Here is a 26,998-nt window from a genome sequence, read left to right as displayed (position 1 = left end):
TAGAAATGGGCGAAGGTGGTGAGGACCCACCGGAGTTACTACAATTTCTTTCAGAAATTATAGCAGAAATGTATTCAGCCCATACCTGGCAATGATTACAGATTTTGCTACCAGCCCAATGATGGACCAAATTAATGAAAGCCCCTCTTAAAGGGAATCTGTCACCCCCCAAATCGCGGGTGAGGTAAGCCCACCAACATCAGGGGCTTATCTACAGCATTCTGGAATGCTGTAGATAAGCCCCCGATGTATCCTAACGAATTAGAAAAAGACATTAGATTATACTCACCCAGGGGCGTTCCCGCTGCTGGTCCGGGTCCTCCCATCTTCATCAGATGATGTCCTCTTCTGGTCTTCACGCTGCGGCTCCTGCGCAGGCGTACTTTGTCTGCCCTGTTGAGGGCAGAGCAAAGTACTACAGTGCGCAGGTGCTGGGCCTCTCTGACCTAGATGAACTCTGGGAGGCATGTAAGACTGCATTTTTTGCTATTCATGATGACTTCATTAATAAATTGTATGAATCATTGTTGAACCGCATGGATGCAGTCCTCCAAGCTCATGGAAGTCACACAAAATATTAAATATGACTAATAGCACCACAACTTCATTCACCAATGTTATGCAACATATATTTGTATTTTAAGTTAATTATTTGTTTGAATATCACATTACTTTCTGTGGGCGCCAAAACTTTTGTCTTGCCAAAATCCGACCATTCTGTGTCCATTAACTGATCAATATTTCTGCATTGATGCCAATTTATTTTCTTAACCTAAAACACAGTTCGGAGGGTTTCAGCGTTCAAAAGAATAATTTATACAATCAATGGATGAATTTAATGTCAGGTTATAAGCTTTTATTTACATAACATGGATAAGCGACATAACTTCTGTCAGGGAGCGTATAATCAAAAATGTGGTTTGCTGCCCATAACATATAAAGAGCAGTCACTTTCTACTTTAGTCTAGAAATGTACCTGGGGATAATTAGTTATGAGCAACATGGTGTCAGTCAAGGAAAAATCTATCTGCTTAAAGCTCACTCAACATAAACAGGACAATACATAATGAAATAATTCTGATCATTCAATTATTAAAAAAATCTTAAAAAATAAAGTGTATAGATACAGAACATCGATCTAGTATACATATTGTATTTTTTAAGTATACTTTTACCTTGTGAAGACTCCATCCACAACTCCCACTGTGGCTTCTTCTGCAGGGACATAAGAGCCTATTTGGGCCATGATGGTGATGAGGGCGACCTGCTTGATGTACGAGCTCTTCCCACCCATGTTGGGTCCAGTGATTATCATGACCCTCTCCCTGTCTGCCTAAAGAGAAGTGAGGACCCAGGCTTATTAATCCAGGACTTATAAGAAACAAACAAACCTGACATTTTAAACAGTAATATAAATATAATATAAATAATATAATATAAAATATAAAAGGTCCAGCATAGATTACAGAATGGAGATGCAATGAGAAAATTCCATAAAGATTATGTGCAAATGTGAAGTATTTGCAGCAGAAATTCCTGAACCATTTCTGAATCTCTTGGCAGGAAAAAAGCTGCATAAAATAGGTGCATTTTTTACATGCATCTAGTTGTAGATTTGTCCCCACTCATTAGTATGGGTGACATCTGATGCAAAAACGCTTAAAGAATGGACATGCTGCAGATTTAACCCCTTAAGGACCAGGGGGTATTTCCATTTTGTGTTTCCATTTTTTGCTCCCCTTCTTCCCAGAGCCATAACTTTTTTATTTTTTGGTCAAAATGGCCATATGAGGGCTTGTTTTTTTGCGGGACGAGTTGTACTTTTGAACGGGAAAACGGGAAAATAATTCTATAATAAGTGTGGTGAAATTGCAAAAAGAAAATGCAATCCCACACTTGTTTTTTGCTTGGCTTCTTACTAGGTTAACTAAATGCTAAAATTGACCTGCCATTATGATTCTTCAGATCATTACGAGTTCATAGACACTAAACATGCATAGGTTCTTTATTTATCTAAGTGGTGAAAAAAAATGCCAAACTTTGTTTAAAGAAAAATAAAAATGGTACCATTTTCTGATACCCGTAGCGTCTCCACTTTTCGGGATCTGGGGTCGGTGAGGGCTTATTTTTTGTACGCCGAGCTGACTTTTTATTGATACCATTTTGGTGCAGATATGATCTTTTGATCGCCCATTATTGCATTTTAATGCAATGTTGCAGCAACCCAAAAACCGTAAATCTGGCGTTTTGACTTTTTTTCTCGCTACGCCGTTTAGCGATAATAATTTTTATTTATATAGCACCAACATATTCCGCAGCGCTTCACATTATAGAGGGGATTTGTACAGACAATATACATTAAAGCATAACAAAAATCACAGTTCAAAATAGATACCAGGAGGAGTGAGGGCCCTGCTCGCAAGCTTACAAACGATGAGGAAAAAGGGGAGACTCGAGATGGTAACAATTGCTTTAGTTATTCGGACCAGCCATAGTGTAAGGATCGGGTGTCCATGTAAAGCTGCATGAACCAGTTAAAGGCCGGTGTCACCCACAATGTATAAAAAATCCGTCCGATTTTGTCTGCTGAGAATCGCACAAATGTTCTCCGTATGGTGATCCGTATCTCATCCGTGTGCAATGCCAGGATGCGTTTTTTTCTCAAAAAAGTATCCGTGTGTCACCCGTATCTCATCCGTATGGTGAGATTTTCTCACACACTTGCAAAATGAGCAAATAATGGCTGAGCCTTTCCTGTCACCTGCCCAATGCCTGAGAATTTCTCGCAAGTCACACTGATGGTCCGTGTGCTGTGCAATTTTTTCTCGCACCCATAGACTTGCATTGGCGTTTCTCAGCTGAGATACGAGGACAATTGCAGCATGCTGCAATTTCACTCGCAAGTGTAATACGGCCGAGAAAAAAACGGATGATGGGGGCTGCCCCATAGATTAACATTGGTCCGAGTGTAATGCGATTTTTTATCGCATAGCACTCGTCCGTATTACAGTCTAGTGTGACCCCGGCCTCACAGCCTAAATATGTAACAGTGCAGACACAGAGGGCTAATTAGATGCAGAAAGCGTATGAGAACATGATGCGAGGAACCTGATTATGGTTGAAGTTTTTTTTTTTTTTGAATGGGTGACACAGGGATAGTTAGGTTAATGAGTTGAGGCAGTAGGCCAGCCTGAACAAATGCGTTTTTAGGGCACGCTTAAGCGATCAGGTTAATCCTTTTTTTAATTGATAGGTCGGGCACTTATTTTTAGTGTTTTATTTTCAACGGGACGAAAGGGGGGTGATTTAAACTTTTATTATTTTTTTATATATATATATATTTTTTTTACTTTTGGCATGCTTCAATAGTCTCTATAGGAAACTAGAAGCTGCCATAACCCAATCATCTCTGCTACATACAGGCGATGATCAGATCACCTGTATGTAGTAGAATTACACACTTGCTATGAGTAGTGATGAGCGAGTGTACTCGTTGCTCGGGTGACCTCCGAGTATTTGTTAGTGTTTGGAGATTTAGTTTTCATCACCTCAGCTGAATGATTTACAGCTACTAGCCAGGCTGAGTACATGTGGGGGTTGCCTGGTTGCTAGGGAATACCCACATGTAATCAAGCTGGCTAGTAGCTGCAAATCATTCAGCTGCAGCGATGAAAACGAAATCTCCGAGCAGTTACAAATACTCGGAGACCACCCGAGCAACGAGTACACTCGCTCATCACTAGCTATGAGTGCCAACCACCAGGCGGCACTCATAGCAATAAGGCAGTGACAACCATAGAGGTGTCCAGGAGACCTCTGGTTGTCATGTTGACCCATCGGCAACCCACGGTCATGTGACACAGGCGCTGATGGGAGGAGGTAATGACACGATTCCTGTGCATGTAATGTTAAATGCCGCTGTCCGTTTGACAGCGGCATGTAACATGTTAACAGATGGACTCTGTCCGTCATTTGACGTTAAGGGTTTAAACCTGCTGCCATCAACAATACAATAAAAATGTGATAAAATTGCAATGTGTGCACAGCCCATATGAGGTCACTCTTGGCTGTAATAGTGGACCGCTATTTCAATCACTAATGGAACATAAAGTAAGAGCAGAGAAATACATGCCAGACACAGATGTGTATTACTAGTTAACCTTTATTTGTAATAATCAAAAAAAATAAATATTAAAAACGGGGAAAAAAACAGACAGGACTTACATAAAGATATACAAAAAGTACACAAATGCATAGAGAGTAGTCTTTATATTAGGATCATTCTCTTATGGAGCAAAGGACTCTTCAAGCGGTGCCACTACTCTGACAACCTCTTCTCAATCAATGTTTTCCCACAGTAAAATGCCACTCTGCTGTAAACACGGTTCCTCGTCCTCCAAAACAGGCTGGACAGTTTAGTGCCTGGCCACTGTTGGTAAAGGAACTTACCCTCCGAGCCGTACGTGAACAACTGGCCTAATAATGGTGTGAATGTCCCCTGTACCTCTTCCATCATCACCTGAAGCATTTTTTCAAGGAGGGATAGTAACGCCGATGAGGAGGTCATCAGCGCTGGCCATGTTCGTGGAGTACTCGAAGCAGCACAACATGTCCCGCATGGAGGCCCACTCGTTGGTGAAGTGGGGTTGTTCCGCAGAGCGACTCACCCGTGCGTGCTGCAGATGAAACTCCACTATCGCCTGCCGCTGCTCGCAGTCTCTCCAGCATATGTAGATGTTTTTTTATTTTACAAGGGAGACTACTTTATTTAAAAAAGGTTTTTTTATACGTAGTGGACAACTCCTTTAATATTCAGTTGAACACAACTACTTAGCTCCATAATGATCATTGTTCTTTTGCTTTATAATCCACCTTTTTTTGTGCCAATAAGTTAAGTACACGTATATGGAGAATATGGAGAATATGGATCTGCTTCGAACTACAAGTTTAGCTTAAAGGATAAGATAAAAAAATAAGTACTATGAAAAAATTGAGAAAAGTGCCAGTGAGGCATTAAAAATGTAGACTGCTCTTCTCCATAGCAACTGATTTCCAGAAGAAGCCTACATTAATATGGAAATAGAAACACATAGATGGCAAGTTTGCACTTTACAGACAACTGCAAAGTAAGCCTATTATGTCAGATAATGCACTTCCCTCCGCTAGCTTTAAATACAATGCAGGAAATTGAATATATCTATCCATGGCCGACTTCCTGATTGCCATAAACAGAGCAGCACAGCTATTTAAACGCATATTTTATACACACACATTATACATACACACATCCATACGTATACACAAATGTTATAAAAAGTCTTGCTAGAATACAACCTGAAAATTATTACAAAAGATGAAGGGAAAATGTTAATGTGGCTTGCGTGAGGTTGTTACGTCACACGAGCCCTGCGCCCAATCACTGTCCCGGCCGTCGGACATATTGAACATCAACAAGAAGCCAGGACTGCGGCTGGTATCGGATTTCTTCTTGATGTTCAATTTGCTGAAGGCGGAGGTAGTGAAGCCGTTGCTGATTGGGCACAGAACTCAGTGGACAACCTCTTTAAATTTCATTGCAGTTGTTCAAAAAAATTTGTTATTGACCGATGCACTGTAGTCAACCAATAGACAGTTAACGAGTGTTTGCAACCAATCTCGATCATGTTCATTTGTCGCCTGAATATGACAACGATCAGCCAACACACAAACGCTCGTTCGCCGGTTGATAACACCTTTCATGTGGTTAAAAGTCACTGTTGTCAGCAGCACATTTCCCTGCATAAACACGGATGGCTTGAGGACTGAACGTTCATATTAACATTTACTTGTCCCCATACAGTATGAAGTTAATGTCTCATGTAAATCAGCGTTTATACAACTATATTAGGCATCTAACACACATCATTAACGGTTGGACAATCATTAAGTCTACAGCTTTACATTTTTCTGGAGGTTTTGTTCCTTGTTTTGACTAATTCTACTTCCCAGTATCACAGCACCAGTGGCGTAGCTTGAGCCTTATTGCTCCCAGTGCAAAATTTCCTATTAGGCCCCCAAATATCACAGATCTTTAACAGTATTGGTCTTCTCATATGTACCAAAGAGACCTTTTGGGCCCCTCTAGGCCCAGGGTGAGACTGCAACCCCAGCACATACTACAGTTACGCCCCTTCTCAGCACCTATCCTCAAGTACCCACAGCAGGTCACAACTGGCAATAATGAAGCTGCAGGCAAACAAACAGCAGCTCTAATGATTGCTGCATAAAAATAAGAGCAAAGCGAGAGCCGACCGACTGATGAATGCTGATCAGTGCTCCTTTCGAGCAGAGAATCTACCCTTGTAAAATATCTTTTAAAGGGAACCTGTCACCAGTTTTTTCTCATGTAAAGTAGGGTCAGCACCTGTAAGCCCTGATATACAGCATTCTAGATTGTGATCTATATGTCCCCAATGCGCTATCCATAAAACAAAAAATAGCTTTAATAATACTCGCCTATGGGGCGGTCTGGTCTGTTGGGCATTGCTGTTCATAATCGGGCGCCTCCTCTCTTCTTGCTTCGTGTGGATGACGCGTTCTACATCATGCACATTTTGGCCTTTCCCAGCACATGCGCATTACAGTACTATCTTCTGCCCTTGGCAGAGAAGTGCGCCTGTACGTGAATATTATAAAAGCTATTTTTTGTTTTATAGAGAGTGCATTGAGAACACATAGATCGCCATCTAGATTGCTGTCACATAGGGCTTACAGGGGCAGGCTTAATATTACTCACCGACAGACTGGTGCTGTTTGGAACATACTGATTCTGTTCTTCTAAGAGTAGATCGATCACAGGATGACGGCCGTTTTTAATGATTATTTCAGTTCCATGATCATGAACAGTTGGTCTAAAAATTAAATTAGAAACAATCTAGACGCAATCTGTAAAAAGCATGGCATACATATACAAGATGCGGGAATGAGTAAGCAGTATTGCCGGTAGGGCGGAGACAAGGAAGGAACAGCAGGGGAGTGAAAACCTTGGATTACACAAGTTTGTTGGAGATGCAAGTTTTTAGTTTCAAGGACAACTTTTCATAGAACTTTTAAGTTCTTTGCCTGTTTGCATAGATTACCAACACAAAATTTTTTAATGAAAAATAATAGTAAATAAAACTTGCTGGTTAGTTTAGACACTTAGCAATGTGAATTAGAGCAATCAATTTCTCTGTATAATACATGCAAAATATTATTATGGTTTTTTTTTACAAATGAGGGAGATAATCAAGGTGGTAGGAAGGAACAAGCTTCCTTCCCGTGAAATGGAAGGGCTTAAAATTCACACTACATAACTTTGTATATTCATCCGCTACAAAAAAAAATAAATGTGTATTTTCCAACGTCGGCCACTGTGCATTCCTTGTAATAGAGACAACAGACACTGAACGGATTACCTGCAGTAATCACCTTGCTTGGCCACTTCAGCCAATGAGAAGAGGCAGTCAGCAGTTGCTAGGTTATTCACAGCCTTCGATACTGAATGATAATGTTCCCCGAATTTACTAGAGATGAAAAAAAAGATTCATTCGAAATTTGAATCATACAGAAATAAATCTACCATTATGCAAAAGCTCCAGTAACCAAGAGGAGAGGATCCTGGAATAGCAATTACAGAAATGCTTGTTGTATGGAGTGACATGCAGATATAAGTCTACGTTCACATTTGCGGTCGGCGCCGCAGCGTCGGGCGCCGCATGCGTCATGCGCCCCTATATTTAACATGGGGGCGCATGGACATGCGTTGCACTTGCGTTTTGCGACGCATGCGTCACTGCTGCGCACGCGTCCGGGCGCAGAGGACGCAGCAAGTTGCATTTTTGCTGCGTCCAAAATCAACCAAAAAAAGGACGCATGCGTCGCAAAACGCAGCGTTTTGCATGCGTTTTGCTGCGTTTTTGTTTGCGTTGCGTTGTGAACGTAGCCTAACAAGTCATTTCATGTAGAGAAGTCTCTGTGATTCTTTTTCAGATACATTGTCCACAAAAAAACCTCAAAGACGTGACCGGCAGCACAGAATTTAATGGGCATGTGTACAAGCCGAAAAAATCACAGAGGCCTTTTATGTCATCTGTACTCCACTGATGGGCTCAGTAGGGAAAAGTCCCTGGATTACAGAAGTTACTGCTGCATGTTAAAGGCAACAACAATAATATCACTAACTTACGGAATTGCCACCATTTAATGTACCATATTCCATAATGTACTGGGGGAGGGAAACTGTGTGGGGTAGAATGGAGAGAAAGAAAAAAAAACTAATTCTGTCATTGTTGCTTTGATTTCATCTTTACAACATTTCACTTTGCAATAAGAAACAAAGATACCAATTTGATACAGTTTTTGTCCTTTATTGCTTTTAAAAAAAATACAAAGTCTATTTACTATTTTAAATGTTTCTTTATTTACAAAGAGTAGCAATTATGTTTTGTTTATTCTAATTTAAAAGCATTTTTTTTAACTATTTTAATTTTACTAAAATCTTTCTAGAAGACTAGCATCTACTAGCACTTGATCACTTATACTTCTATATTTTTGTAGAACAAATAAGGAAAAGTTTATGAAGTGAACGGCACCAGAGGAGTACACTATCCAGACTTGGATACAAGTGAATCCAATTAAACAGCTTGCACAAAATCTCAGGGATCAGGGTGCTCAGCATCAAAAGCATGGAGTCCGTGATACAAAAATAGAAAGAAATGCGGCACTCACCCTTTTTTTTGCTTGTGAAATCGTGCTGCTTTTATTGGACCGACATGAAGAAGTAGTTACATGTCCATGTAATAAATTAGGCGTGCAGGAGGGTGCGGAGAGAGAAAGTGGACGACGGCCAGGACCTGTTGAAGCACATTCTGTGCGAAACGGCCGTCATCCACTTTCTCTCTCCGCACGATTTCACAAGCAAAAAAGGGTGAGTGCCGCATTTCTTTCTATTTTTCTATATTCTTGTGTTGCATTAAATACAGTAGTAATTTTAATGATTTCTTATGGCTCTGCAGAAGCACCAAGCTGGTAGACTCGGGGGCATTCATTAGGCTCCAGGCTGCAACGACAGCCCATCGGCACCCTACGATCACATTACTTGGACAAGTTTGTTTAGGGGTGATAAGAGGACCAGATCCCGACCCCATTTCATTCATAGGCACTCAACATCTGCCGTACATTTAGTACTGTACTTGGGGAGTGGTCTAAAAGACAATGTCAATGTTTCTGCTCCTTGATGTCCATTATGACAAATTACATGCACTTTATGTAAAGCATTTACATTCAACAACTGAGCCTAGAAGAAGAGCAGACAAGTTCTCAGTAATGTTTGGCCTGACCATGCATGTCTCCAACCATTTGTCTTCTCTAGACGGTGATGATAAATGAAAATCAGGTACTCAAATAACCTCAAAAATAAATTGGATATTCAGTAGGAGCTCATATAAGACTTAATTTAAGACCAAGTCTACTTTTATCAATCAGTTAAAAAAAAACTTTTTTCAGTAGGAAAAGTATAATTCTTTCCTTTACACAATGACTTGCTTCAGTATGCACAATCTGCTGTAGCTAAAAAATAGAATCAAAACTGCATAGGAAATTGTACGTATGAATCCAGCCTCTAATCCAATAATTTCTGCACTTTCCAATCTCCACTCCGCACATCGTTAAAGGGTCATAAACAGTCAATAAAGAGAAAACATTTTGATGCATGAAAGATAAATGTTGTAACCAAGAGATCTTTATTGGTTGGTGTAGATTATATTGAGTAAGAAAGACAAAAGGTAAAAAACAAACAAAAAGGCATCAAAAACAGCACCAACCCATCCCACGAAGAAATACTCCTTGAAAAAGCACCCCTCCTATTTTGTAAAGTCTACTTTTAAAGGGCAGAGAAACAGTTAAAGAAAAAAAAATAGTATCACTGTCCTGTGACTGCAGCTTCCTGCCCGGTCCTCCGCTTGCTCGCTCCGACTAAGGTCTTTTCTGGTCTTCCTTCATTCTGTTCAGGTGCTTCCTGCGCTGAGTAGGCCTCGGGTGGATCATTTTATGACATGCTAAGTGTTATTCAGTGAGGATGCCCTGGTACAGAGTGGAAGACCATAAGAGACTGAAGTCAAAGGGAGCCAGTAGAGGACCAAGCTAACCCCTATATTTATCATTCCGTGGGTCAGGAGAGACCCCATGGCATAATAAGGCACATTAGATTAGTATCAAAAAAGTTTAGTTTTGGCCAAAATTGCGCAAAGTGCCAAATTTGAATGTTGCCAGATTTGCTGCATCACGACTTTGCTTTATTTTCCTTGGCGATCCAGCACTGATATTTTGGCAGTCCCCCAAATTGTTTGCAATTGCACCAATAGTTCCCTCAAGGGAAGAAAAAAAAGGAAGGAAGGAAGGATTGGCGCTAACTAATTGTATTAATGAATCAAAAGCACCACTCCAGCGCTTTTGTTTTTATCAGCATTGCAGTGGCGCTTCTAATCTAAGGTCCCTGCCCGTAGCTTTATACTCACTTTCTCAGCACCACTCCAGCCCCGTGGTGCCATCTTGTCCTTGCAACTTCTGAACAGTCAGAAATAACGGTAAGAAGTGCTCAATGCAAGTCTATGAGAGCCAGAAAAATGTTTTCATAGACTTCCACTGAAAAGCGACCTCTGGCTAGCTCCAGCAAACACTGGAAGGATCCGGCTGGTCACAAACTTCTGGAGACCGACAGGAGTGGTGCTCATACAAGGTGAAGATGGCGTCTGGGAAGTATAAGACTAGGGGCAGGGACCTTAGATTAGAAGCACCACTCCAGCACTGCACTAAAAAAAAGCTGGAGTGGTGCTTGGAAGGCTGCCTGTTGTTGTGCAAATGAATGGGCACAACTCCATAGAGGACGTCAATGACAAATAAGTGTCTGATTTCGCAAACATGGAGTCTTTGGTCTGGAAACTGTATCCTCCTATCTGGACTACAATTTCCCAGAAATGGTAAATGAAGAGTGGAATAATCCATGGTGGTCTGATTGGTAAAGAAGCTGCTGGATTGATATTATAAATGGATGTACACAGAGTTAAAAGAATGCTATCCTTTATTCAATCAACTGTTGATTTTGATATTTTTATTTGTTTTCGATTGGTCAACATGTAGCCGCCACAACTTCTGCTATCATTCTACTTCCGTCAAAGCTTCCATCACTGAGCGATGATATCAGATTTTTTATTTTATTTTGTAGCACTGAAAGAGAGGGGATTTGGTGCATGACACGTAATTCATTGATGTTTTCTTCCATTCGTAGCAGTGCTCCAGCATCACATGAGTATTTTCTTGACCTGTTGAATCACAGCAAATCTGCTGTGTGGAGTAGAGGTCACTTTTAATGTTTTTTTCAATGCAATTCTATGAGACTCAAAACAAGGTTCTTAGTCTCATAGACTTGCATTGAGAAAGTAACCACCTCTACGCACAGCAGACACTGTGATCTAGCAGTTCACAAACACGGTCACATGATGATAGAGTGGACTGGTATGCTGCGGAAATTGGCAGAAGATGATGACCTGTGAGAATGTTACCGCACTCATTACACTAACGCTCATCACCGCTACGAAAGGATGAGACAATAAGTTTCACCGTAGTGGACCTAAAAGCCAACCTGTCAGCAGGATTTTGCTAAGTAAGCTATAGGCATTGTGATGTTGCCACTGTTACACTGATATAAATGATACCTGCAGTGAAGAACTCCATCTTCTGGTTTTTCTGTAATTATTGTTAGACTTTTTCAGTTAACGAGATGCTCGTTCTCTGGGTCGGGACTGTAGGCAGAGTCTTATCTTGGTGCTCCACGCCAGAGAAACAAGAAGAGACCTGCTAACAGGCTGCCCGAAGCACAAACACGTTCCTCATTATTGAGACAGACTGTTTGTTCCACAGTAGATACAATGTACTTTTCTTTGTGAGCTTCATTTTTTGTGTGTGTGAATATAGAGCTGATGTGATTTGCAAAAAAGCTCCAATTTTGTTTTATCTGATCTGTCCAAAGCACATTCTCCCAAAACTTTGTTGCTTATCAATATGAATTTTTGCAAATTCCAGTCTCGCTTTTTTATCATTTGCTTCTAACAGTGGTTTTCTCCTCAGCCGTCTTCTATGAAGTCCACTTTGGCCAAGACAGGGACAGACACTCTGACACTAATGTACCATCTCTAATCTCTTTGGAAGTTGTTCTGGGCTCTTTGGTTACTATTAACATTATCTGACTCTTCAATTTGTCAACAATTTTCCTGTTATGGACACAAACAGGGAGGTTGGCTACTGTCCCATAGATATTAAACTTCTAAATAATATGTGCAACTGTAGTACCAGGAACATCAAGCTGTTTGGAGATGGTCTTATTGTCTTTATCTTTGACATGTTTGTCTATCATTTTCTTTCTAAATCTCCTGAGACAACCCTCTTCTCAGTTTTCTTTGGTTCCTGTTAATTGTGGTACACACTATGATTCCAAACAGCACAGTGACTACTTTTCAGCATTCAAATAAGTAGACTAATAATAAGTTTGTAGACACCTGTGATTCTAGCTACAGGACACACCTTAGTTTCACTTGTCCCTATGAAATTATTTTCAATCTTTTCTAGGGTGACAATTTTTGTCAAGCCCTTTTCCATTAATTTTATTTATTTATTTATTTGTATTGAATTTTTCTGTTGAACCACAATACAAAAGCAATGTCTGCTTTTCATTTGTTGATATTCAGTAAGTTTAAATTGAAAATTACTTTGTTAGTTCCAATCTATTTCAGTGATCGTTTGGGGTTTTTCTTACTTTAACACAAGGGTACCAACAATTTTGTCCAGATGTGTAAGAATGTCTAAGAAAACATGATTGTTTTTTTTTTCAGGAGATTAAGATATAAAAATAACAGAAAAAACGCTTATTTAAATATAGATAACCTAACTGTAAGAGAGGTCATCAAGAGGGCTTTTTCTTTCAGCAGTCCCACCGCTGACTAAAAAAGCCACATCCAAAAGGGCATCTGAATTGGCATACTACCATAAATTGGGCGGTACTGGAAGACTTCAGATGTATAGAATAAAGTTTACAGTAGCCTTAACTGTCATTACACAGTGGTGCTTTAGCATTTGTGAACCCTTCAGCACTGTTCATAGTTCAGCATACATTTGCCCTAAAACTACATAACATTTTCAGAAAAATAAAAAAAGAGAACCAAATATCAAACAAATGGGGCAAAATATTAGGACTTTATCATCTAAAATCACATCTGTGAGTGGCAAAAGTGTGTTCAGTATCTGGTGCGGCCCCCTTTTGCAACAGCATTTAAATATTTCTAGTACCGTAATTGTTGATTTGACCTGAAAATAGCTTTGGAGGAATTTCAGCCCAATCCTCCCTACAAAACAGCTTGTTGGTGGGTTTTCTTCCATAAACTGCTCACTTTAGGTCCGTACATATTATTTCTATGGGATTAAAATGAGAATTTTGACTTGGCCATTCCAAAACTAATTTTTTTCATCTTCAACAATTTTTGTAGAACAACTGGTGTGCTTTGGGTTGTTGTCTTGCTGCATGACCAATGTGATCTTGAAATTCAGCTCATGGACAGATGTCTTGACATTTTCTCTAAGAATTTGCTGATATAATTCAGAATGGTTTCATCTAAGGCAACCTGTCCTGGCCTAGATCCAGCAAGATAGGGCGAAATCATGATACTATCATGTTATGATCCTGGTGGCAAGGATCGCAAACTGACCTGCTAAGTAACAGAAATCCTTAGGACAAGCTCTGGGGATGTGGGAGCTATACTGACCGCAACCCTGATTCTATCAATACACACTATAGGCAGCCGTGGAGCGTTACCTAAAATCCTAGACGCCTCGTCACAGCCTGAGAAACTAGCTACCCCTAGAGAGAAAGCAAGCCTCACTTGCCTCAGAGAAATCACCCCAAAGTTTTAGACAGCCCCCCACAAATAATAACGGTGAGTAAAGGGGAAAACACAAACGTAGAAATGAAAACAGGTTTTTTAGCAAATGAGGCCCGCTAACACTAAATAGACAGAAGACAGCAAGGGATCTATGCGGTCAGTATAAAATGCTATCAAAAATAATCCACGCAGAGATAACAAGAACCCCCACACCGACTCACGATGTGAGGGGCGCAACTCTGCACCCCAGAACTTCCAGCAAGCGAGAATATTACATATAAGCAAACTGGACAGAACTCATCATATACAGAGAAACATTTTCAAGGAAATAATGAGCAAACATGAACTAGCAAGACTTAGCTTCTCATGAGGAGACAGGTCACAAGGAAAGTCCAGAGAGATCAGAACCAGTACTGAATACAACGACAGCAGGCAAAAAGTGAAGGTCCAGGTGGAGTTAAATAGAGGCCAGACTAGCAGAAAACGAGGCAGCTGGATTCCAGCTACAAACCCGCAGTAAGCACTAAAGGTCACCAGAGGGAGCCCAAGAACAGAACTCACACAATACCACTCATGACCACAGGAGGGAGCCCGAGAACGGAATTCACAACACTATCACCAGAGTGTTTCACAGTCGATATGATGTTTTTATGCCATAAAGTCTTTTTTGTTTCTCTCAACATACGGCTTTTATTTTGTTCTCATCCTATGACAAAACATTGTTCCAATAGCCTTCTGGCTATATCTTTGCAATCCTGCCATGCAAACCATTGTTGCCCAGAGCTCCCTGATTGAAAACTCATGAACAGTAACAAACTAATGTGAGAGAGGCCTTTAGTTACTTAAAAGTTTCTATAGTTTATTTTGTGACCTTGTGGACTCATAGAAGCCTTCCACCTTTCTCTTGCAATGATCTTTGTTGACCCTGGGGAGGGTAATAATGCTCCTGAATTTCCTCAATTTGTACACATTCTGTCTGACTGTGGATTGGTAAAACCATTAGGCTATGTGCCCATGATCAGGAATGGAGGCCGCGCATTTGAGCTGCGTCCAAAACGATGTGTTCTATATCAGAAGCACAGTGGATGTGATTTATAGAAACTGTACTTCAATTCACCGCTGCGTAAACTCACTAGTGGTGTGGGTTTACGAGCCTCAGAATGTCAATTTTCTGTAGTGGATTTTGACCAATTGAATGTCACTACATGCGGTGAATCTGCATGCACTGACTAACAAGTTTGGCATTTGGGAAGTAGCGAAAATACGCGGTGTCCAAAACGTTGATATTTTTGATCGTGGGGACGTCGCCTTAGAAATAGTTTTGTAACATTTTCCATGCTAATGAGCATCAACAATTATTCTGAATCTCTTTTGTGTAATGTTACAACTGCACAAATGTGTTGTGAAAATCAGAGTTTGATACATCCCAGTTCCATTAAACAAAACAGGTTGCCCACTCACACCTGATTTCAATCAATGGGAAGATGAACACCAGACTAAATTTCACCTTAAATTATCTGCGAATTCTAAAGATTCACATACTTTGTCATTCACAGATATATGATACTGGATCATTCTCCTCATTTAAAAAAATTACAAGTTCTAATATTTTTGGCTCATTTGTTTTATTTGATTCTCAATCTACTTTTAGGAATTGTGAAAACAAACTTTCACGCACCACTGTATAAAACTGTGTCACTTCAATACATAGTGGCTTCTTCAATCAACTGATTGTTGGGGATGCAGGCGGTCAGCTCTCCAACCGGTTTGATATTGATTAAGCATCCTACTAACAGGTCACTGATATTAAAGTCTCCTATTACCTCTTTTTTGTTTTTATGAATTCACACTAAATAAGGAAAGCTCTTAATAGACAGGCATAACCAATTCCTCAAGTAGTTTTTCCCTGATATGACTAAGGGTATGTTCACATGTACATTTCTGTAGTTAAAATGCTGCAGCAAAATCTGCAGCGTAATTTATAGATGCAAAAATGGTTTGGAGAAGATACCCTGTAATTCAAAGGATGAAATGTGCACTAACATCCGCATTATAAATCGTCAGGATGCAAACTTAAAACCTGCAGCGTTCGACAATTAACGATATGGAGATTTTTGGCAGCGTGTGCACTGGATTTCTTAAAATTTAGTTTTTAGTAGTAATTCGAAGCAAGGACCACCAACGATTTACGATTTGCCTACTTTGGACACATCATACAAAGAGAACAATCACTGGGGAAGGACATCATGGGTGGAAGAATAGAAAAAAAACAAGGCAAAATAGGAAGAAAAGCAACCCGATCGCTTGATAAAATCAAGATATCGGAGGAGAAGACCCTGGTGGACCTATTTAGGCTTCCATAAGATCGATCTTCCTACAAAGCGTTCATCCAGCAAGTCACCATTGCTCGAGATTGAGCCGAAGGCTGTTGAAATAAAATAAAAAAGTGCAACACAGCTGACTTTCTGGATGGAAACTATGGACAGAAAATGTGTTTCATTTATAGCATGTGGGAACATAACTGAAGGACTACCACAAAATCTAATGCACATTTTAATCAATCCTTGTTTTAATTGCACAGGTTCTCTACATCTCCACTTCAATACGGTCTACCTTCTGTGTCCTATGGCCTTGCATGCATTAAATGTCAGAGACACAACTGCGAACGAGTTAATACTGGGAAACATTTACCATCAGCATCCATAATACAGTGCTCAAGATTCGTTAAAACTCCCATGCTGTGTAAAATGTACATAAGAGAGGAGAAGATGTACATTATTAATCCCCTGCACTCGGTGACATCAGCCAAACAATCTATCACACTGATTAATAAAACCAATTTTACTCTACTGGCTGATTCCTCCAGGGTAATTTACCAGTAAGTCAGTGGTGTCCAGAAGATAAGCGTGCTAAGAGAGATATACGAGAGCTCTAGAAATACACATTACCTGCAATATTAAACATTTATTTTCTTTCAGGTTACAAGCAATAGGCACTTCTGCAAAAATGTTTGACAAAGCTGACAAGAGCAGATGTGTCCAGTTATTATAAACCACACACACAGTGTGTACAGAATTATTAGGCAAGTGAGTTTTTTGACTATGTCATTTTTACACTTGTAATCCTGGCTTCTATGAGAGGCATGGGCTGTTGGATCACTTGAGCTTGTCAGTTCTGGTCCATTCTGTGCTATGTGGGTCAGGGATCTTCCCTGTCCTCAGCATCAATATGGTGACTCTGAGCCAGCTGCTTGGAGACACTAAGTTGATGGAGGAAGGGGTGTCCATCGTCAAAAAATATATAATTTTTATGCATATTTTCCAACTGGAATGCTTATGGGATGAAGCAGATCAGGTGATGTGTATTTGTCTATTAATTTGTGCACTGTGGGATGTGCGATCTAAGGATACAACAATGCCCTTTATCAGGGTGTGCCAAATTAATAGGCAGCTTGTTTTCCTCAGGCAAAATGGACCAAAAAAAGATTTAACTTCCTCTAAAAAGTCAAAAATTGTAAAAAGTCTTACAGGGTGATGAAGCACTGTTAAAATTGCTAAGCTATTTGGGTATTGGTCATAGAACAATCAAAAATTTTGTTGCAAATGATCATCAGGCTCGCAAAAATGTGTTGAGAAAAGAAGAAGCAAATTAGGCTTCTTTCACACTAGTGTCAGGCTCGGTCCGTCGCAGTGCGTCGGGCCGAGGTCCCCGACGCTAGCGTTGTCTCCGCCGCACAACGGGTGCAGCGGATGCATTTTTCCAGCGCATCCGCTGCTCCATTGTGAGGTGCGGGGAAGTGCGTGGAGGTGGGGGCGGAGTTCCAGCCGCGCAAGCGCGGTCGGAAAAAGCGGACCGTCAGGAGCAAAAAACGTTACATGTAACGTTTTTTGCTCCCGACGGTCCGCCACAACACGGCGCAACCGTCGTACGACGGTTGCGACGTGTGTCAATGCGTCGCAAATGCGTCGCTAATGTTAGTCAATGCAGAAAAAACGCATCCTGCAAGCACTTTTGCAGGATGCATTTTTTTGGCAAAACGACGCATTTGCGACGTATTGCAGTTAACGCTAGTGTGAAAGTAGCCTTAACTGCCAAAGATTTCATCATTTTAAGGTTGAAGTTAGACATAAGTCCAGCGAGTTCAACCTATACATGTTGAGCCAGAGGAAGGCACAAATCTCAAGAGGCAGATATGACTAGCCCCATATTAGGGGGAAAATTCCTTCCCGACTCCACATACTGAGGAACGCAGGCTCCGGGAAAGGTCAAAGAGCCCCAGCGCTGCGCACAGCAAAACCTTGCTCTGCCCTCAACAGGTCAGAGAAGTTCGCCTGCGCAGGAGCGCTGTGCCGAGAAGACTGTGTGGATGATGTAGGGATGCATCATCCAGATGAAAGCTGGAGGACGGCGATCATAAGAAGATGGGAGGGGCCGGACCAAGACCTGTGACACCCCTCGGACATGACCGCCCTGCAGGTGAGTATGATAAAGTTATTTTTCTTCTCTTACAGGTCGGGTTGGGGGCAGATATGCAGCATTATAGAATGATGTGTATCAGCCCCGAAAGGTGGTCATCTTATTTCACATTGGCCAAAACTGGTGACAGGTTCGCTTTAACCCCTTTACCCCCAAGGGTGGTTTGCATGTTAATGACCGGGCCAATTTTTACAATTCTTACCAGTGTCCCTTTATGAGGTTATAACTCTGGAACGCTTCAACGGATCCCGGTGATTCTGACATTGTTTTCTCGTGACATATTGTGCTTCATGACAGTGGTAAAATGTATTTGATATTACCTGCGTTTACTTGTGGAAAAAAAACTGAAATTTGGCGAAAATTTCGAAATTTTCCAACTTTGAATTTTCATGCCCTTAATTCACAGAGATATGTCACACAAAATACTTAATAAATAACATTTCCCACATGTCTACTTTACATCAGCACAATTTTGGAACTAAAATTTTTTTTTGTTAGGGAGTTATAAGGGTTAAAAGGTGACCAGCGATTTCTCATTTTTACAACACCATTTTTTTTTTAGGGACCACATCACATTTGAAGTCACTTTGAGGAGTCTATATGATAAAAAATACCAAAAAGTGACACCATTCTAAAAACTGCACCCCTCAAGGTGCTCAAAACCACATTTAAGAAGTTTATTAACCCTTCAGGTGCTTCACAGGAATTTTTGGAATGTTTAAAAAAAAAAAAAAAAAAATGAACATTCCACTTTTTTTCACTTAAAAATTACTTCAGATCCAATTTGTTTTATTTTACCAAAGGTAATAGGAGTTTGGAGAGCCCCTGATGTGCCTAAACAGTGGAAACTTCCCACAAGTGACACCATTTTGGAAAGTAAACCCCCTAAGGAACTTATCTAGATGTGGGTTGAGCCTGCGCACTGCTGTACTTTGCTCTGCCATCAACAGGGCAGACAAAGTACGCCTGCCCCGAAGCCGCAGCGTGAAGACAAGAAGAGGACGTCATCGTAAGAAGATTGGAAGCCCCGGACAGACCGCGATGTCCATCGGATCGGACCGCCCCCCCAGGTGAGTATAATCTAACCTCTTTTTCTCATCTTTCAGGATACATTGGGGGCTTATCTACAGCATTACAGAATGCTGTAGATAAGCCCCTGATGCCGGTGGCCTTAGCTCATCTTCGATTTTGGGGGGGGGACAGGTTCCCTTTAATAATTCTGCCCACAGTGTATACACTAATAATTATTAGAACACAATAATATATCAAATCTTCATATCTTCCATCAAAGTCATTAAGTGGAGTTACCATGCAATATGACCAGAGCAATCAATGTCAGATTATTCACGCCTTTACATCAAGGTAATACAGACACTAAAATAAGCACACGGAGCAGACAATGAGGCTTAGCATCACTCAAAATTTACGGAATTTAGCAAACTTTTAACTCTATAATTTATTCGGAACTTCTGATTGTCATTAAAGAGTCCTCCAGAGTTCCCTACTAATCTCTTTTAAAGAGGTCCTTTTGCAGGATTATTTTCTTTAAATTGAGTACCTCCTACAATTGGTGCTGTTCCAGTCATTCTCAAACAGTTTTCCTGCTTATTCAGTGCCCCTCCATTCCTAAGTTATAGAGCAGGAAAAGCAAACACCCAGTTGGTTGAAGGTAAAATTTGCATCTTTATTACTGGTGGCATAACTTTGGACCATTACGGTACAAAAGAATAAGAAACATTGTTCCAGAAGTGAAACAGCAACAAATGGAGGCAAAACAGTTAAAATAAAAAAAAATTCCAATGAAAGGTCCTCTACAAAGACATTTTAGCACAAAAACACAGTATCACATGAACACTTGGGTCCTGATTCATTAAAACAGACGATTTTCATGCCAGCCTTGATGAGAGAGCGGGGTGGAGTGTAAGGCACCTGATAAATTAACGGATTGTGGTAGACCTGCGTTTGCCCCCCTTTGGGCTCTTATTCAGAAACTGGAGTAATATTTGTGGCATAAGGAATGTTCTTCATACAACATTTTGCAACTTTTGAAAGCTTTCGTGAATTGGGGCCTGGTTGCTGGTGTGCCATTGTGGCCATTGTGTCTTTGGGGAAATGTGGCCCAGAGCCATGAGAGTTTTCCCTGACATCATGGCTGCTATTGGGCACATGGATGGCAGGAGTGCTGCGCCTAATGGAGTAGGGACTCCCTTATTTTCTAGTTTGACAATTGATATAGACTGTGGATGGGCTATTTCTCTTGACCAGGCAGAACATCTATATTGTACTTAATGCAGAAAACAAGTGAGCTGTTGTCAAGCAGCCATACTACTGTGGGGCACTTGGGTCATTCCCTGTACAGGTAACATTATATTGGCAGCAAGGTCTATGATGCAGTGCTGCATGTAATAGAGCAGGGAGCCACTAAAAAAGTCACTGTGACATATCAGTGGCCTTATAAACTTTGATCAAAATGTTACCTCAGAACCTTCATATTCAGTTATGAAAATGCTGCTTGGCTGCAGTAGGTCAATGTGTAGTATGAAAATGTTCTGTCCAGGTCCACTTTTTCATGACGCAACACCAAATGCGTATTTGCATTTTGCTATACATTCCTATACACAGCACAGAAAGCAATGTTGCCATGTACCGAACTGATTATTAAGGACAGTAAGGAGACTGTGTACGAAAGCGCTGATCATTCATAATAGGTCACCTCAGTCTGAAGAAGAGTTCCCCGCCATGTGCATATGTTGGTGTCTATTGAATAAAAAGAAATAAAACCCTATGTAAATCTTTAATTATTGTTTTAGAAACTCACTCGAGAAACCGCAGCCATTCAGCACCGCAGTCAAGGACTAGCTGCTCCCGCAGCTGATTCAGATGTCTGTAATTTTCGACGATAAAAGGAGAGTGGAAGCGACTGACAGCTTTTGTGCTACAAAAGAGGGAGAGAAAAAAATATACTAAAATCAGAATAAGAAATCAAGGTTACCAAGCAATCAGTTATGTAATCACAAGGGACAATTAGTCTCGGGCGCTTTTTATTTTTTTCTATTTTCACAGAGCTTTAGAATAGGTGGATTGACAATTACGGTGAACTTCGTCTCTGTTGCTTCACATTTCCTTTCTTATAAATAGAGCAGCGGGTTACTATGGTGAAGAGCACAGAGAGCGCCATTTACAGAGCTTTATATTACACGGTTGTGCATATAAGGACATTTCCTGATCTAAGTACAGTAAAAACACCTGATTTACGGCAAATCGGGCTTTGCCGTCTCAATATTATAATATTCATTCACATGAAAACATATTAGTAATGTGCGCGGCCTTTGCAGATGACAGAGGCACCACTGACGGCTCTGGTTTACAGAAAACTTACGGTGACAAATACGTTTTTCAAAACTTTCCTGGAATAAAGATATCGTTAGATTTAAGAAGTATTCCCACAAACAAAGTTAATTTTAAAGTTGATTTTAATCGATAGCTCTTTGAATAATAATAATTTCCAAAATTAGATGTGCTTCATAAAATGTTCCTGTGCCAAGATAATCTTATAAATGTGCCCCCTGCTGTGTACTGTGAAGTGGCTGTGTCTGACTGTACAGGAACGTGGTCTAATCATACCACAGGTACTGAGTAGGGGAGGAAGCAAAAGAGCATACAGACAGGACAGCATAGTATCATAGCTGATTCTTTCTGTGAGGTAAAACATTTCACTGCCTGTTTTTAAGCAATGTTTTACCTCAAAGAAAGAATCAGCTGTGGCCCCCTGCTGTATACTCTCCTTTGCTTCCCCCTGCTCAGGAGCTGTGGTATGATCACACCATGTTCAGACACAGACACTACACAGTACACAGCAGGGGCCCATTTATAAGATTATTAGGAACATTTTATAAAACGCATCCAATTATGGAAATTATTATTATTCCAAGATCTATTGATTAAAATGAACTTTGTTCGTAGGAACCACTGGTTTGGTGGTTATCTGCTGTAAGCTTATTTTTTTGGTGTAAGACCTAAAATGCTTGTGTTCTTAAAGGTCCAGTCCAGCTACTCAAGTGACTGCATTTTTCTCCAAAAAATGAAAAGTAACATTGTGGAATTCAGCAGGAAAAGCGGTGGTTGGGTAGCATGGGAAGCTGTATAATTACGCTCTCCTGCAACATTATATCACTTTCATGCTATGTAAGGCCGCCGGTCTTCAAGCCAGTATTGCTGAAGGGGTGGGATGGAAGGCAAGGTTCTTGATTGAGAAGAGTGAACTTGAATGTAAAAGTTCGGGGTTCGCACCTAACCTGAACTCCAAACATGGACTTCTCCTGGAGAGCGGTGGAGAGAGATATTTTGTAGCTGCAAAGTTCGGGTCCCCATTGAATTCAATTGGGTTTCGGTTCACGTTCAATTCAGGTACAGTTCTGGCACCCAAACCGAGCTTTGGAGTAAAGTTTGGTTGGGCACCAGAACCCGAACGTCCACGGGTCCGCTCATCCCTACTCTTGATTCATTAAGAGGCGCACGAGGAGCATTTGACAAGTGGCAATGTGACTACATGTGCGCCCCACCACAAATCCTACTCCAGTCCTTGATGGAGTAAGATCAGTGGCGTAGCCAACGCTGTTGTGCTCTGTGTATTTGACAAGTGGTGGTTGTCATTCCCCCATCCCTCCCCAGCTCTTCCTACTTTGTCGGAGTTGGGAGGATAAGAGGAAAACAAAGCCAAATGCATCATCGGTAGGAGCCTTTAAAAGACAGTCTGTTATTTCAAACATCGGAATTAGAGTCAGCACAGGCCCTTGAATGGAAGCTTGCACTAAGAGGAGCCACATCGTTTTAGTTTAAAAATCACCTGGATAGTTTTATAAAGAACATTCTTTATGTTCAAAAATGCAAATGATGTGCTCGGAGAACTGTGGGCTGGGACAGGCAGTCCGGAACTCCCTTTATCCAACAGTTTCTCTGGCAAGTTCTGTCCACACTGCACTAACTCACCGCATTGACCTAGCCGACAAAACTATGGGAGGAAGCATGCTCCGGACTGCACTGCCTCGCCCACAGTGCTCAGCGCACTTCATTTGCACTTGAACATAAAGAATATTCAGCCGAGTTTTAAACCAAAAGGTATAAAATGGTAAGTTCCTCTTGGTCGCCTACAAAGATTGCCGTTTACATTGGTACAGATATCGGAGCTGACAGACTCTCTTTAAAGTGAGAATTCCATTCTGGCCATTTATAGCACCCTATTGGAAATCAGAGGTCAAGTAATCTTTATTCAACAACTCAAAGCAAGCATCATCTTTTCCACTGAAATGTACGTTATGTATTTTGTGTAACTCTTATAAACTTCAATAAAAAGAGGAGCAAATATCTAAAGATACATGCCACTAATGCCCAAGATGGGAATCTCACAGCAGCTATCCTACTGTAACGAGAAAGCAGGATATCAGCCGCTTCTGCTTTAAATATTCTGTATACATCGATGGGTTTCTCACTTTCATGTGTTATGTAACTACTACATATATCTTGTACATGTTCCTATGTCAGAAAACACTGAGCACGGACACGAGCACAGTCACATAGGAGCTGCTCAACTGTGCCACGTAACTGATATCTGCGGTCAGAGTGAGAAATACAGTTGGGTCCAGAAATATTTGGAAAGTGACTGATTCTCTGTTATTTGGGCTCTGCATGACATTATTTTTAATTTAGTATGTAGTGTGGACTTTCAAGTTTATTTTAAGGGGTTAAATAGAAATAGCCCATGAAATGTTTAGGAATTGCCACCATTTTTCTAAAAAGCCTTCTCATTTCAAGTGTTCAAAAGTAATTGAAGCAAATTAACTTTATCATAAATGTTCATTTTTAATACTTTGTAGAGAATTCTTTTCAGTCAATGACTGGCTGAAGTCATGGATGTCACAAAATGCTGGATTTTCTGTTGAGCATGCAGGTGGCGCACGTGGTTTGTGGACCCACTGCGCCACAGAATGGACATACCTTGGTGAGGTGTGACTATGGGACTACCTTGGTGTTCACTGGAGCCTCTAGTGGTGAGGTCAGGCTTATGCGGCACGTAGCGGCCAGGTGCCACTCTAGGGCGGGGTCCGACAGTAGCAGCTGACCCCAAATGTCTAAGCTGTTAACTTCGATTCCTAGACAGAGTAGGATGGCACTAGGGCAGGTCCAGACTGTGTGGACAGGATGGCCACCTGAGACAGGTTCAGACTGTGCAGTCTCCGGATTGCAGACAGGACAGCCACAAGGACAGCTTTGGACTGTGTTTACAGGATGGCCACAGGGACAGTTTAGACACACTGGTCTCAGGAGGAAACCGTACAGGAACGACAGATGCAGTTTCAGGGTATGGACATCACCTAAGCTGACATAAGAACAAGGACTAACTATACAGGTCTAACGGGACACGGGAGACATACAGGACGTACGCCAGAGGGCCGGTGCGGTGAGTTAGCGGGTGTCCGCATCCCTGCATGGAAGGAGAAGAGGACGACTTTCAAGGCGTCGGCAATAGTGCTATAGTACCATCCCTTTACGTCCCCTCTTCTTCAAGCTCCTGAGGACTCTGCAGAAAAGTTGGAGGAAGACACCTCATCACGGACTCCATAGACTTCTCATCAGGATCACGACTTCTTCTGTCCACTAGAAGAAAAGTGACATCTCTTACCATCTTCACGACTAGGATGCTTCTCTCCATCAAACCATCCACAGCATAGGACAAAGCGGGCATAGTACTAGCAACTTGGCATTGGGAACTCTCTCTCAATTTGTTGAGATCAGTTACCACCCTGGAGGTTTCAAGGAGGCGGGTAGGTTCCAGGGGCAAATCATTGGTACAATTGCCGGGATGGTGTGGAGATATTGCCTCCGCTTCCCTATCTTCGGAGACACCAGCACACAGTGAATCAGCGACTAGCAGACCTGGTGGATAAGATGGCGACACAGCCAGCTGACCTGGATGTATGGGGACCAGACACCTCTTGTGTCCCCGAACGAAGCATCACACACGGTCTCCAGATTTGAATGGGACCTGTGTTCTCTGCTCTGGATGACCGATGGTAACACCAGACAGTACATGAAACGCACTCTTCTCCGTGTATAATGCTCCGATCTGGAGCTCAAATTGGGCACCGGCAGTAGTGCTACAGTTTCATCCTTTGTGATGCTTTGTCAGGCCTTTACTGCAGCTGACTTCAATTGTTGCTTGCTTGTGGGTCTTTCTGCCTTATGTTTTGTCTTACGCATGTGAAATGCTGCTTGGTGGGAATGAGATCTGGTGATAAACTAGGCCATTGTAGAATATTCTCCACTTCTCTGCCTTAAACTCCTGGGTTGCTTTCGCAGTATGTTTTGGGTCAATGTTCTTCTACAATGTGAAGTGCCGTCCAATCAATCTTGCTGAATTTGGTTGATTTTGAGCAGAACAGCTCTATACACTTCAGATTTCTTCCAGCTGCTTTGGTCTTCAGACACATCATCAATAAACAATAGTGTCCCAGTGCCTTTGAAAGCCATGCAAACCCATGCCATCACACTGCCTCCACCATGTTTTACAGAAGATGTTGTGTGCTTTGGATCATGAGGCATTCCAAGCCTTCTCCATAATTTCTTTTTCCCTTGATTCTGGTACAGGTTGATCTTAGTGTCATCTGTCCAAAGAATGCTTTTCCAAAACTGGACTGGCTTCTTTAGATGATTCTTTTTGGCCAAGCCTAATTTTGGCCAAGCCTAATCTGACCTTAGTATTTTTAAAGCTGATTAACAGTTTGCATCTTGTTGTGAACCCTCTGTATTTTCTCTCATGAAGTCTTCTCTTTATGGTAGACTTTAATACTAAAACATCTACTTTCTAGAGAGTGTTCTTCACTTGGGTGGATGCTGTGAAGAGGTTTTCCTTTACTAGGAAAGGATTTTGAGATCATACACCACTGTTGTCTTCCATGGACTTCCAAGACTTTTTGAGTTCCCAAGCTCTTCAGTGCTCTCCTTTTGTGCAGAATGTAACAAAACTGTTGATTGGCCACTCCTCGCATTTCTTCTCTCTCTGATGGATTTCTTTGTTTTTTTAAGCCTAATGATCTTGAATATGTTTTGGTAAACAGCTAAAATGACAAAATTTGTGTCACTGTCCAAATATTTGTGGACCTAACTATATACAGTAGGTGTGGGGACTGAGGAAAACAACAGAAGGAATGAAGTAGGGGCTTTATTTAAAAAGGGCAATACCTTTTTATATAAAGCAGTCACCCTTGGAAAATAAAAATAACTTATATTCACTTCCTGCACCTGTGTTGTTCCAGCGATCTCTGCGTGCTGTTATGCCACATGATCCCTGCAGTCAATCAGCGGTCACTATTACGCAGTTGTCTTTCTCTCCCTCCTTTCGTCGTCTGAGTTTCTTCTGAAGGAGGTGAGAGTACAGCATCCCCAATACCAACCACTGACTGTTGTGCCAGAGGAGCGCTGCAGCCAATTCGTGGCCGCAGCTCAGGCTGCAGTGTTCTCACCCCCTCTGGATGACCCTCAGCCCACTATAAGAAGCAAGAGCACAGCAGCCAAGT

The 26,998-nt window shown here is 41.3% G+C and overlaps 1 protein-coding gene across 1 annotated transcript in view; it reads right to left on the bottom strand.

The window, feature by feature from the left end:
• Positions 1–26,998, bottom strand: part of MSH3 (mutS homolog 3) — a 240,166-nt gene that overhangs the window by 66,306 nt on the left and 146,862 nt on the right. Inside the window, exons 17-20 of the mRNA XM_077288361.1 lie at positions 21,244–21,360; positions 7,437–7,544; positions 6,776–6,890; positions 1,176–1,333 (exon numbers count right to left, since the gene is read on the bottom strand). Coding sequence (XP_077144476.1) covers positions 1,176–1,333; positions 6,776–6,890; positions 7,437–7,544; positions 21,244–21,360 — 498 coding nt within the window. The remainder of the gene's footprint in view (positions 1–1,175; positions 1,334–6,775; positions 6,891–7,436; positions 7,545–21,243; positions 21,361–26,998) is intronic.

This window comes from Ranitomeya variabilis, chromosome 1 (genome assembly GCF_051348905.1).
Source record: "Ranitomeya variabilis isolate aRanVar5 chromosome 1, aRanVar5.hap1, whole genome shotgun sequence".
Classification (NCBI taxonomy): Eukaryota; Metazoa; Chordata; class Amphibia; order Anura; family Dendrobatidae; genus Ranitomeya; species Ranitomeya variabilis.
Note: the sequence above shows the minus strand (reverse complement) of the source record. Positions and strands in the feature narration are given on the sequence as shown.